This window comes from Budorcas taxicolor, chromosome 17 (assembly GCF_023091745.1).
Source record: "Budorcas taxicolor isolate Tak-1 chromosome 17, Takin1.1, whole genome shotgun sequence".
Taxonomy (NCBI): Eukaryota; Metazoa; Chordata; class Mammalia; order Artiodactyla; family Bovidae; genus Budorcas; species Budorcas taxicolor.
The window spans coordinates 41,139,088-41,153,512 of NC_068926.1; the positions used below are offsets into that span (position 1 = coordinate 41,139,088).

The window sequence follows — 14,425 nt, forward strand, 5'->3', positions numbered from 1 at the left end:
TTGTGTATGTATATGTTGAGAATGTGTAAGATCTACTCTGTTAGCACATTTCTAGTGTACAATACACTTTTCTTAAATATAATCCCTTCCTCAGAACTTATCTACCTTCTCCCATCCAAAGACTAACCAGGCCTGACCCTGCTTAGTATCAGAGATCAGAGGAGGTAGGGTGTGTTCAGGATGGTATGGCTATAGACAGAAATTATCCATCTTCTAACTGAGTTTGTTTCCTTTGACCCAATCCGCAGCCCCTGGCAACCACCATCCTACCCTCAAGCAAAATTTATTTTTAAATAGCCAGAGAATAATCAGTCTAGCAGAATTAACTTTATATAAGAGAACCAGTTTCCATAAATAATGAGTTTCAATATCTTTAGGATATATTACATTCAGTTGTGTTAATCATTGTTAAAGAAAGAATATTTCATGGTGCTTGTTAAAGATGGTGAGTGAGACTTTATCCAGGACCATCAAGATAGGCGTAGGGATCACTGTGGTGGGATTTGACAGGGAGGCAGGGAGAAAGATGGGGCTCCATACAGCAGTGCCGGTAGGGACTTATAGCCAGGGAGCAGAGGAAGGGTCATGGGGTAGACAAGGGCTAAGAGCAGACATCCAAGAGCAAATATCAGGGGGAAGGGGAGCTTCAGGTAAAGTGGCCTGACCAGATTCTTGCTAAAGACAAGTGGCAAGACCTCACCTTGAGGATGGTGGAAGCTGAGGACCCAAGTTAGCTATTAAGTGTGATCAGGTATTTAAGTGTGATCAGGTATCTCTGAGAGTAAGGACTTTGCAGGGTTCTTGCTAAAAGTTAATTTTATAAGGAAGTGCACAGATAGGCTTAGGAGAGTTCAGGAGACTAACTAAAGTTTGGTTGAGCAAAGTAGTTGTGTCACCACGATCAGAATTATGTTTTAGTGCAGTCATTTATTTTTACTTATTTTTGTTACTATCCTTATGATAAAATACTACATGATAGGGGACAATAAAACTGATAGAAATTTCATAAAAATGCTGAAAGTGAATGCATGTCAAACGAACAGAGCAAATGCTTTTTAATGATGCTGCCCTGAGATGTAAATGTACATTGTTTTAAACATACTGGGCAACCCTATTTAATGTTAAATCATGAAAAATGCTGGCTTAGTTCATTGGAAAAAAAGCATTTTTAAGAAACAGTACTTATAATTAAGGTTATTTTATTGCTGTTTTAAATTTCTTTGCTTCATTTAAATCCATTCTATAGATGAGAACTTGATAAAATGTAAAAATTATTGTTTCTGTCGGTCCAAGTGCTCCTTAGAAATCTTTACAGGAAGGTGGGTGCGCCTTTGATAGAGGCTATTTTCATGCAGCCCTACTTGTGCAGATTACAGAACGTGAATTTTCTTTTCTTTAAAAATAGATTGTCACTTCCCTGGTAACTCTTTCCAGAGTCTTTTTGTGACAGGATGATGTTTGATTTCTGGTATTTATTCAGAGTTACATGAATTCAAAATATTACATCTGTTGAGACTTCCCAAGAGGGCCAGTGATTAAGACTCAGTGCTTCCACTGCAGGGGGCGTGGGTTCCATCCCTGGTCTGGGAACTAAGATCCCACATGCAACATGGCATGGTCAAAACAAAAACAAACAAACAAAATTATTCTATCTGTAGAAACAGATCCAAATATGTTGCAGCATTAAAAATAGCTTTACTTATATATAAAAATTACTGTTATGTCTTTACTTATTCAGCAATGGGATGTAAGCTGGAGAGTCTGTCTTCAACTGGTACTCAATGATTGTTATTGTTACATGCAGAGCTCTGGAGTATAGGTGGTGCAAAGCCTGTTTACAGAGGCCAAAGCACAGGGGAACTCATGTCCATAGTTAGATGTATGTACTGTAAATGATTTTTACTTTCCTCATTGTTTGTAAGCTGCTCTGCTGGGCATTTGCATGAATACTGATTTAACAGACTACCTGTTGCCGTGGTAACACCGAACAAAAATGAAACCTATTCTTTTCTGAAGTGAGAGTTCCCCAGCAAGACAGATGCAGGCTGGTGAGAACCCCTGCTTTTGTTTTTGCTTTGTCGAGTTCCCAGGGTATCAGGCCCTGTCTGTGATCACAGGTACTGTGGGAGCCATGGGGTTTGTCTGAAGTTGCCCTTCTCTATGACCCAGTAGAAATCCATACATCCATTGGACCACAGGGATCCGAATATGGCTCCACTGATGACATGGCAACCATGTATTGATCGACATCAAGACAAACCCAAGTACAAGGATTTTCCAATGTGAATTATTAGCTGATGAATAAATAGGCCCATCTGTTTGTGTTTCTCTCTTTCTTGGCTGGGGATGATAATGTTAGTGATTCTCACACATTTTCTAAAAACAAATGTGATGTCAAACGAGATCACTGAAATTCAAAGGAATCTTCCAGAAAACTGCGAACTACAATCCTATTGTTACCTCTGTCACATCCTCTTGTCAAGTGTTTATCAAATGTCTCTTACAAGCAGGATGTCATGTTGACTCCCTGTGGGATGTGAGATTTCTGGTCCACTTGTGACATTGAACCCACATAGAGACGCCAACCAGGAGCGAATGATGAGCACAAGCAGCTCTGTTCTTTTCTCCCTGCCCATCTTTCCCCACTCCAGTTAATACTGAATGCTGTTTTTTAAAAGACCCACGTCTTACTCTGCCAGCATGATTTTATTTACTTGACTCTTCCTAAAGAAGAGTGTTTTGGAGGAGCTTTGTAAATAGCCAGATACAAAGTGGATACCAACCATCAGGAAAATTCTCTTAACAATAAAATTTTATCAAATGCCTGCTCTATGCCAAGCATTAGAGGAATTACTGTGCTAACACTTTACATATTTTATTGCACAATTTAAACTTTCTCTCTAAAAATGCAGTTTTCTTTGTAAAATTGCAGTTTTTAATTTTTATTTTATTTATTTATAATTTTTAACATCAAAATTTAAGTATATTTGATTTATAATGACTCAGGTATATGACCAAGTGATTCAGCTTTATATATATATATATATATATATGTATATATAATATATATATTCTTTTTCGGGGCTTCCCTAGTAGCTCAGCAGTAAAAAATCTGCCTGCAATGCAGGAGACACAGGAAATGCGAGTTTGATCTCTGGGTCCAGAAAATCCCCTGGAGGAGGGCATGGCAACCCACTCCTGTATTTTACCTGGAGAATCCTGTGGACAGGGGAGCCTGAGGTCATACAGTCCATCGGTCACAGACAGTCAGACATGACTGAAGCGACTGAGCATTTACACACATGTTCTTTTTCATATTACTTTCCATTATAGGTTATTAAAAAATGTTGACTATAGTTCCCTGTGTTTGTTGTTGTTTATCTATTTTATACCTTGTAATGTGTCTATTTTAATCCCAAATTTCCAATCTATCTCTCTCCCCCCAAAAGGTGGCATTTTTAAAACAAATAATTTGAAAAGAGATGATGAAAAGCTTGAGGTATTGACTTAACAGACCAGAAGCACACACACACACACACACACACACACACACACACACACGCATGTGCTCACTCAAACCTTCAAATAAGTGTGGAAAGACAGGTAGAAAAATAGGGTGATACCATTACCTAAAAGAATTGAATGAAGGAAGTTTTTGGATTGTAGAGTTTCTCATCTCTGTTCGAAAGTAGCTCTTCATTTTAGTCTCTCCAGCTTCTGAGCACATCTGGCCTTGGTTCCCTTTGGTTCTTGTTCTTCTGTGTCTCCTGATGCCCTGCTCCCTGCCTTCTCCTATTCCAGCCTTGTGGGAGGAGGAGGTGGTGGTGCTTGCAGATACATCCATCTCTCAGCTTTCCCTGTAGGCACCGGGCCCTTGGTCCGTTCTGGCTCCCAGTCCTTGGCTTCATGCCCCCTTTACCTGTGGGAAATGGACTCAGACTGTGCTGCTCCAGGTGTGGTCAGGCACCTGGTCAGTCCAGACCCATCTGCAGAGAGAGAAGGGTAAACACTACAGAGGGACATTTAGAAACTTTGATATCAGTTTGGTAGAGGGGTTTGGTCTGTTGAATCTAACAAGATATTTGGTTGGTATTTTGTATCTTTTAAAATTTCATTTCTCTTTTAATAAATTATTTTGTTTTTTTTTTTGTATTATCTTTTTTGTGGTGGATTCATGTCAATGTATGGCAAAACCAATACAGTACTGTAAAGTAAAATAAAAAAAAGTAAGTTTCATTAGAAGGACAGTGAATATATTCGTAAGAACATTTATCATACTATGGTCTTTATGAAGCTCTTGTTCCCTGAGTTCTTGAGATGATTAGATGAATCTAATGGAAGCACTTCTAACTATGAGTGATGATGTTCATTTACTTATTTATTTAAGTATAGTTAATTGATAACATTATGTTAATTTCAGGTGTAGAGCAAAGTGATTCAGTTATACAGTAAAGATATACATTCTTTTTTAGATTTTTTTCCTATTATAGGTCATTACAGGATATTGAATATAGTTCTCTGTACTGAACAGTAGGCCCTTGTTGGTTATGTTTTATATATAGTAGTGTGTATATGTAAATCTCAAGCTCTTAGTTTATCCCTCCCCCTTTACCTTTTAGTAACCATAAGTTTTTTTTCTATGTCTGTGAGTCTGTTTCTGTTTTGTAAATAAGTTCATTTATATAATTTGTTTTTCATTCCATGTATCAGTGACATCAGATGATATTTGTCTTTCTTTGTCTTATTTCTGTTAATATGATGATATCTATTTTATTGTCTGTTAACAAAGCAACAATCCACATGGAATGTGAAGTCTGGGGAGAGAAAAGACAAAAATACCAGGTTTTTCAATTTAGGTCATTTGAGAAGTGCCCATCTAACATACCCTCAGGTTCTCTAAAATGTCTTTTGATTTCCTACCTTCATGCCTTTGCATGTTTTTTAGCTTATACTACCTATCTCTTAAATCCCAACTGTAATATCCTCTCCTATATGAATTTTGCCTGAACTTTTCATTGGAATTCATTGTGTTTCTGCAGAAACCTTGTGACCAGTGGTTATTGTAAGTAGGATCATTTAACCTTCTGTACAAATGCACTTGTCTTTCTATAGCACCACCTTTGAAGGCTGTCCCTGGGAGAGACACTCAGGGTAGATAAGAGATGCACTTTGAAGGGGTGGACACCTGCTTTAGAATCCTGAGTTTCATCACATACGAGCTGAGGGACCCTGAGTTATCAGGTAGCCTCTCTGCACAGCAATGTCCTCATTTATAAAATGGGACTCTTGGTAGCACCTAGGTCTTAAGGCTGCTATGAAGATTGAATAATCTATGTAAATATTTAAGTGTACAATTCCTGGCATATACGAAGCACTCAATCAATGAATGCTATTATGTTTTTTGTTATCAATATTAGCAAGTTTGGAATATTTTAATTGCCTTTGTTCACACAATAAAATTAATCATTTAACTGTTTTACTTTGAAAAAAAAAAGAGATAAGAAACTCCCACAATTGTTGACAGACCCATGTTTTGAAGACATAGCTAGAATGGGTGGGATGCAGAAGCCTGAGAAGTTACTGGATTTCTGCAGATTTCTTCTGGGTCTTAGGGAGCTAGTCAGGGCAGCTAAGACTTCCTTGTCTGGACTCTGCACACATAGCTTGAGTCACTCACAGATACTTTTTCTTACAGACAAAACTTAACACCACCAAAAGGAAAATGGGATTAGAAAAAGAAACTTCAGAAAGGCCAGATATCTAAAAATACCCCCACCAACAAAATATTTGGCTGGAACACCTGAATTTTCTGAGTATAATTTTAATTAGGTAAACATTGAAAATATACATTTTTATCAAACAGGAAAGAGTAATTTTATGGCAAATAATGATTGTCAGCAATCTTCAGAAGCCTTCAGAAGATCAATTTTGCAAAAGACTTTCCTTGTTTTAAGGAGTGAGAAGACATGAATTTGAACAAGCTGCTGCAGTGGTGATCAACACATAACTGCTTAACTAACAAGATTTTCCCCCAAATTGGCTTTTTTGTAGGATTATTACCTAAAAACATAGACAGGGAGTTTGTAATTATGGTGCTTGATCATGTGATTGTTGTTCAGTTGCTCAGTCATGTCCGACTCTTTGCGATCCTTTGGACTGCAGCACGCCAGACTTCTCTGTCTTTCGCCATCTCCTGGAGCTTGCTCAAACTCATGTCCATTGCATCAGTGATGCCATCCAACCATCTCATCCTCTGTCTTCCCCTTCTCCTCCTGCCTTCAATCTTTCCCAGCATCAGGGTCCTTTCTAATGAGTCAGTTCTTTGCATCAGGTGGCCAAAGTATTGGAGCTTCAGCTTCAGCATCAGTCCTACCAATGAATACTCAGGACTGATTTCCTTTGCGGTAGACTGTTTTGATATCCTTGCAGTCCAAGGGACTCTCAAGAGTCTTCTCCAACACCACAGTTCAAAAGCATGAGCTCATCAGTGCTCAACCGTCTTTGTGGCCCAACTCTCACATCCATACATGACTACTGGAAAAACCACAGTTTTGACAATACAGAGCTTTGTCAGAAAAGCAATGTCTCTGCTTTTTAATGTGCTGTCTAGGTTTGTTATAGCTTTTCTTCCAAGGAGTAAGTGCCATTTAATTTCATAGCTGCATTCACTATCCACAGTGATTTTGGAGCCCAAGAAAATAAAGTCTGTCACTGTTTCCATTGTTTCCCCATCTATTTGCCATGAAGTGATGGGACCAGATGCCATGATCTTAGTTTTTTGAATGTTGAGTTTTCAGCCAGTTTTTTCCTCTTTTGCCTTCATCAAGAGGCACTTTAGTTCCTCTTTGCTTTCTCCCTTAAGGGTAGTATCATCTGCATATCTGAGGTTATTGATCTTTCTTCTGGCAATTTTGATCATGTGACAATTAAATGAAATGATTGTTTTACTGTGCTCTAGACAAGTGAATATATTAAAGCCACATTATGGATGCATAGATGGCTAGAATATGCTTTGTTAGGCCTTAAAAAGTAAGCGAACTCTACTCAAAGTAAGCAGAAATATATTCAAGATATAACTGAATTAAATGCCAAGCAAAATGACACTTAATTTAAAGGAGTGGATAACGATTTTGTGGTCAAATTATTTTGGCTATATTGAACGTCAGTTTGAAAGAGGGCCTATAAACAGAATTCTGGGAAGACCTAGGGAGTGATATTTAAGAGCTGCTTAGGCCCTTAGGAGACAAGGCCAGTAAAAAAAAAACATAATTTACTATAGTTGGAGGCTAAGAAAAACAAAATAAAATAATTATCTGAAGCATAACAGTGTGATTCTCTGTATATGTACACACACACACACACACACACACACACACACACACACCCCTCACATTTGAAAAGTCGTATTATACCCACCAAGTACATGCATTATCTGAATAAAAAGAGTGATAAACATTTTTGGAAGAGAAGTTAGGCTGAAATCACACACCTATTTTCAACAACAAGGTCTGTGAGACTTGAAGGGCACAACAGTCTGACAGGGAAGTGGTGAAATTATCATAGACTGTTGAGTGATTCAAATTGGATCAGGCAAAATGCTTTAAAAATACATTGTTGGAAACAATCTCACATTGGGAAGGCAGTAAAAAGATGGACCTAGAGCCCGTCACACAGAGTGAAGTAAGTCAGAAAGAGAAAAATAAATATATATTAATGCATATATGTGGAATCTAGGAAAATGGTACCGGTGAACCTATTTGCAAGGCAAGACTAGAGATGCAGATGTATGGAATGGACTTGTGGGCACAGCAGGGGACGGAGAGGGTGGGATGACTTGAGAGACTAGCTTTGAAACATGTTATGAGGTTGATACAAAAGTTATTGCAGTTTTGGACTGTGAATTTTAAATCATTATAACTAGGCTCAAACACATCTTTATTTATCAAATAGGAACGATTACACTCAATACATTTTTGCCAACTAGAAATAAGTTTGCTTATTCCTGTGGTGTAAAAATTCATGCTTTCAGATTTCATGGAGTCTTGGAAAGCGTTTTCTGTTTCCTGCTAGTTGTGGAAGCATTTTCCTTGCAAAAGTTGTTGAGATATTTAAGACTTGGTAGTCAGTTGGTGAGGGGTCAGGTGAACATGGGAGAGGAGGCAAAACTTTGTAGCCCAATTCATTGAACTCTTGAAACATTGGTTGTGCAACATACAGTTTGGTGTTGTTGTGGAGAAGAAATGGGCACTTTCTGTTGACCAATGCTGGCTGCAGGCATTGCAGCTTTCAGTGCATCTCATCAAGTTGCTGAGCATACTTCTCAGATGTAATTATTTCACAAGATTCAGAAAGCTGTAGTGGATCAGACTGGCAGCAGACCACCAAAGAGTGACCGTGACTTTTTTTAGTACAAGTTTGGCTTTGGGAAGTGCTTTGGAGCTTCTTGTCAGTCCAACCACTAAGCTGGTCATCCACTGGTTGTTGTATAGAATCCACTTTTTGTCTCATGTCACAATCCTATCAATAAATTGCTCATTTTTGTTGCATAGAATAAGAGGAGACACTTCAAAACAATAATTTTTTTCATTTGTGGTCAACTTATCACTTCATGGGAAATAGATGGGGAAACAGTGTCAGACTTTATTTTTTTAGGCTCTGAAATCACTGCAGATGGTGACTGCAGCCATGAAATTAAAGGACACTTACTCCTTGGAAGGAAAGTTATGACCAACCTAGATAGCATATTCAAAAGCAGAGACATTACTTTGCCGACTAAGGTCTGTCTAGTCAAGGCTATGGTTTTTCCTGTGGTCATGTATGGATGTGAGAGTTGGACTGTGAAGAAAGCTGAGCACCAAAGAATTGATACTTTTGAACTGTGGTGTTAGAGAAGACTCTTGAGAGTCTCTTGGACTACAAGGAGATCTAACCAGTCCATTCTGAAGGAGATCAGCCCTAGGATTTCTTTGGAGTGAGTGATGCTAAAGCTGAAACTCCAGTACTTTGGCCACCTCGTGAGAAGAGTTGACTCATTGGAAAAGACTCTGATGCTGGGAGGGATTGGGGGCAGGAGGAGAAGGGGACAACAGAGGATGAGATGGCTGAATGGCATCACCGACTCAATGGACGTAACTCTGAGTGAACTCCGGGAGTTGGTGATGGACAGGGAGGCCTGGCGTGCTGCGATTCATGGGGTGGCAAAGAGTCAGGCACGACTGAGCGACTGAACTGAACTGAACATGAGGCACCAGCTTATGAAGCTTTTTCACCTTTCCAGTTTGCTTCAAATGCCCAATGAACATGGAATGGTCTATGCTGAGTTCTTCGGTAACTTCTTTTGTAGTCGTAAGAGGATCAGCTTAGATGATTGCTTTCAATTGGTCCTTGTCAACTTCCGATGACCCGTCATTACACTCTCCTCTTCAAGGTTCTTGTCTCCTTTGCAAAACTTCTTGACTCACCACTGCACTGTAAAGTCATTAGCAGTTCCTGGGGCAAATGCACTGTTGATGTTACAAGTTGTCTCTGCTGCTTTATGACCCATTTTGAACTTGAATAAAAAAGTCACTTGAATTTGCTTTGTGTCTAACATCATTTCCGTAGTCTAAAATAAATATAAAATAAACAGTAAGTAATAAGTCATTAGCAAAATAAATAAAGCAAGAAATGTGCATTGAAATGATGTATAACACAACCACATTTATTTAAGATTCCAACATCAAATGGCAAATCCAGCACTGTAAAACTGCAATTACTTCTGCACCAAACTAATACATTATGATGTGTAAAATAGATAGCTAGTGGGAAGCTGCTGTATAGCACAAGGTGCTCAGTTCAGTGCTCTGTGATCCTAGAGGGGTGGGATGGCAGGTGGAAGGGAAATCCAAGAGGGAGGGGACATATGTATACATATGTATAGTTGATTCATAGTTGATTCATGGAGTTATCCATGAATCCATAGCTTGTTTCATGAATCAAGCTCCAATAACATACTCCAATAATAATTTTAAAAGGATGCTCTAAGTTGCTCTGTCTCACCTCTAACTCTTAATGCTTTCTTGTAGTCTAAAAACAGAAAGATATAATATTTATAGAGTACTGGAGGTTAGGGACTAGATGCTAAATTGCTTGTTATCAAACGACATTATATGTGATACCCCTGGCTTTGTTGTAGTGATAACAGAAATGCTATTTGTTTTGGTCCTTTCCCACTACTAGAAATCAACAATGAAGAAAGAGCTCCGGATCCAGCGCACCATTTAAGAACTGGTTGGTAGATGTGTCCTTACAAGTAAAGCTCTAAACACACTTATGCAACACAACACACATTGATGTTATAGCCAAAGTGAAATAAGATTAAGCTTTCCCCCATATATAGAGTCACTATAATTGGATAAAAACATACAATGATGATGGGAATAGGGTATAGAGACTTCTTGATAATTATTAGCTACTGTATATATAAAAAAGGGACATTGAATGAGAATCAGCTCCCTGAAGAGTTATTTTTTACATTCTCCCTGACACCTTGATGGTAACTTGAATGACTAGCAAGCACATACCATCTCTTCATATCATTTGATTTCCCTTATATTCAAATCTGTCAAGATAATACATAAAAGGAATCAAATTGAGGAGAAAGGAGTCAATTCATTTTTAATTTTTCTAGTATTTCCCAGCTTATGCTTTTTTTCCCAGTTAACCTACAGTGATGTGGTTGGGGCTCTCTTGCTCACCTTTGGGAAACATTCAACCAGCCCTGGGAGCTTATGTGCCCCAGAGACAGCCTGTGTGACATTTTTGGATAAACCCCTGGTTAGGCCCATTACCCCATGGATCAGCTTGCCTGAAGCTAGTTCTGCCAAGGTCCCCTGATCTGTAGACTGTTTCTCGACCAGCACCGTACCCTCTGAGCTGTCCAAGAGGCTGGTGGCTCATGGAACACCTCATTCCATGTGACTGCTTTTATATAAATTTCATAGAAAATTGGCTTATGCTAACTTCTCTTAAAACCACTGCTTCCCAAAGTATGCTTTTTGGTGCAAAGTCCACTTACCTGCAGAAAACAGAGAGGAGGGTCATTTGTCTGGTTGTGGGTTTGCTGTGTTAGTGAGGCAAAACTAGACTGATTCATTTCCCTCTGGAAGTAGTGCTGGTTTGGGCGGGGTGCTGGCCCTGGGTGACATTTGCCTCAGTGCCTGGCCCACTGCTGGGTGGAAGAAGATATTACATAAACATTTGTTGGGTGAATAAAGGCAGGATTTTTGCAACGTAGGCTCAATTTTGGTACTACTCTTTCTGCATTTCTGTCTTAGCAACTGACTACCTAGAGTGACCAGCCCTATAAGATCTGCAAAAATACAGGAGGAAGAGAAAAGATGGGAGTTTAGTAAATAAAAAACTAAAAGACTTAAAATGACAAAAGAATAGAAATGACAGCCTGGGGACTTCCCTAGTGGTCCAGTAGTTAAGACTATGCTTCAATGCAGGAGACACAGGTTTGATACCTGGTCGGGGAATTAAGATCCCATGTGCTGGGTGGTACTGCCAAATAATTAAAAAAAAAAAAAGACAATCTGTGTCAAGCCATCTTTTGAATCTTGAGCATACCTACAATCTTTGACTAGACAAACTATTCAATGTGGTGTTTTGGGGGAAATGCGCATTTTGAAGACAAACACAACTGTGTCTGAATCTTAACTTTACTACCTACTAAAATTCTATGCAGAGTACAATATTCAATCTCTCTGAGGCTCAGTTTTCCTTCACTGAAATGGAGAAACTACCTTTTGTTTCAGAAGCTTGTTTTGTGGTCAGTCATTTCACACAGTGTGTACATGTGTGTCTCAACAACAGTAATGACAGTTTTCAATTTTTAAGTATCTTCTAGATGCCTGGGTCAGGCTGGAGTGTATCCAGACATTTTTGTGTCCTTAACCCACCAAAAGTACAAGGATAATAGTATGATTCCCGATATATAGATAATTAAATTGAGACTCAGTAACGTGAAGGGAGCTATACACGTTTGCAGGACTGCAAAAAAGAGATTTGAGTTTAAATTTATCTAACTCCTTACCCTAGGCTTTAACTTACCATGATTAATAAATATTATTTTTTCCCTTGCCGAAAAGACATGGAAGTAACCCAATTCTCCCTTTCCTAGTTAATGTCTGCCCTCTATAAGGTGGTTGCCCTACTCCCACAATAACCCTCACTAAGCCAAAGTGTTCTGCTCATTCATTTAGAATCTAACTGTGGGCTCCCCATGTGGCGTGTTCTTGGCTATCATTATCGGATATCACGTCTTTTCCATAGGTTTGTTCTCGGTAACTTCAAGTTTTATACTGTAATACTGAAATCCAGAGAGAGTTAGGGAATGCAGTAAACTTTTAGAGCCACTGAGACAACCCAGATTTTCTGGATGTATCCAAGTACAGTGATTTGTATCTTCTGTCCCAAGTAGCATCAGAGATTCTTCTGGGCACGCGTTGACATATGATGTCAGTGGGAACTCTGAATGTGAAGGGTGGAGATGCTTAGTTTGGATGATCTGCCTGTGGAGCTGTTAACGGAGCTGGGTCAGAAGGATATGAAATTTGGACTTATTCTGACAGTTAATTAAACAAACCTGGCCCCAATTAAATTCTGGCAAGTGAGCCACTTAGAAAGTACTTGTTCTTTGGACATCTTCTAACTTTCCCAAGTTTTGTTTTTACTCAGCATCTTGGATTTTGTTTTTGTTTTCCCTTTCAGATTTATAACCGCCTGGATACAAATTGCTGTGGGTTCCGACCTCGGAAGGAAGATACCTGTGTACAGAGTGGACGGAGTTCAAAATGCGACAACCAGGATACTGTGGTTCTAGCCCACATTGTCCAGCGAAAGCAGGACCCAAGACACTTGGTTTTTATAGATAACAAGGGTTTCTTTGACAGAAGTGAAGATAACTTGAACTTCAAACTCTTAGAAGGCATCAGAGAGTAAGTTTCCTGATGTAGTAACATCTGCAGGACATTGCATTTCCATTGAATACGTAGTAAGGTTTGAGAAGACTCATATCCTATGTCTGATCAATTTAACCCTTAAAGAGAATCTGGGAATGGAGGCCCAGAGAAGGGAACCAAACCCAAGAGAAGTAGAAAAAAAGGTGCAGCCAGGTTTCACTGTAACTGACCTCTGCAACCTACAGAGGTCCTGCTGCATTTCACAGGCATCATATTGCTTGGCCCTCAGTGTGCAAATCCAGGTGGGATGAGGTTGGAAGCATGCAGGCATCTCTGGAATAGGAACTAGCCTGGTGGAGGTGAGCAAGGGGCTCCATTGCCAGGGTGCAGATGGGGGAACCAACAGACATTCAAATACTGATAAGGCAGGATGTCCTAGGGCAGAATAAACTCAGTGACTTTGATGAGCATATGGGAAGTTAGAGGCAACCTGCTGAGTAGAACACAGTAGCCAAGAATAGTGGCAGTTCAATTCAGGTAAGAGGGTTTCTGAGCATTTGGAAATCCTTCTGTAGACATAGATTATAGGGACAAGAATCTTGAGCTTACACTCAAGAAGTATTTGGAAATAAAGGAAACTAAGACATTCCATAGTGGCAGGGACCTCACTGTAGAGTCTGAGATATTCACCCCCAAACATGGGGACTGAAGCTATATTTCAGACTCTCCTTCATGAGCACCCGTTCATTGTCTTTCTTTCTTTTTTCTTAATTAATTAATTAATTTCTGGTTGCGCTGGGTCTCCATTGCTGCATGCGGCCTCTGTCTAGTTTTGGTGAATGATGATTATTTGTTGTGGAGCACAGGCTCAGTAGTTGTGGCTCGCAGGGTATAGAGTGTGGAGTCAGTAGTTGTGGTACATGGACATGCCCATGGTACATGTGGAATCTTCCTGGATCAGTGATCAAACCTGCGTCCCTGTATTGGCAGGTGGATTCCTATCCACTGCACCACCAGGGAAGTGCCCTTCATTGTCTTTCAACGTTAGAAATCAGGGCCACTGAGAAACTGAAGTGTGTGCCTGAGACTTGAAAATAGAAGGGTGCTCTAGTGAAACAGTCCATCAGCCTTGTGAAGCTGAGTGATTGCTGGGGACACATGAGCACGTCTAAAATTGAGAGTAGGACCCAGGTCTTCCAACCCCAAGTCCATTTTTCTGCAGTAACTCGTGGCATTTCTGCTGTTACTGTTTCTTTTGTTAACAAAACTCTGAAGCATATTTTAATAATTCTTCCTAGCACCATGAATTAGGTAATGGGGAATTTTATGTATTTCCAATGCTAGAGTTAATGAGTTTCAGGTCATCCATTTTCATGAGTTTTTGCCATGACTTTCTCTGTTAATACCCATTCCTTACATCTCTGTGGATGGAAGGTAAAATATAAGTGTCTGCTAAGTGTCTGAGCTGAGGAAATTTTATG

At 39.4% G+C, this 14,425-nt stretch overlaps 1 protein-coding gene across 1 annotated transcript in view; it reads left to right on the forward strand.

Moving 5' to 3' along the window:
• Nucleotides 1-14,425, forward strand: part of GASK1B (golgi associated kinase 1B) — a 68,504-nt gene that overhangs the window by 51,643 nt on the left and 2,436 nt on the right. The window contains exon 4 of the mRNA XM_052654930.1: nucleotides 12,754-12,980. Coding sequence (XP_052510890.1) covers nucleotides 12,754-12,980 — 227 coding nt within the window. The remainder of the gene's footprint in view (nucleotides 1-12,753; nucleotides 12,981-14,425) is intronic.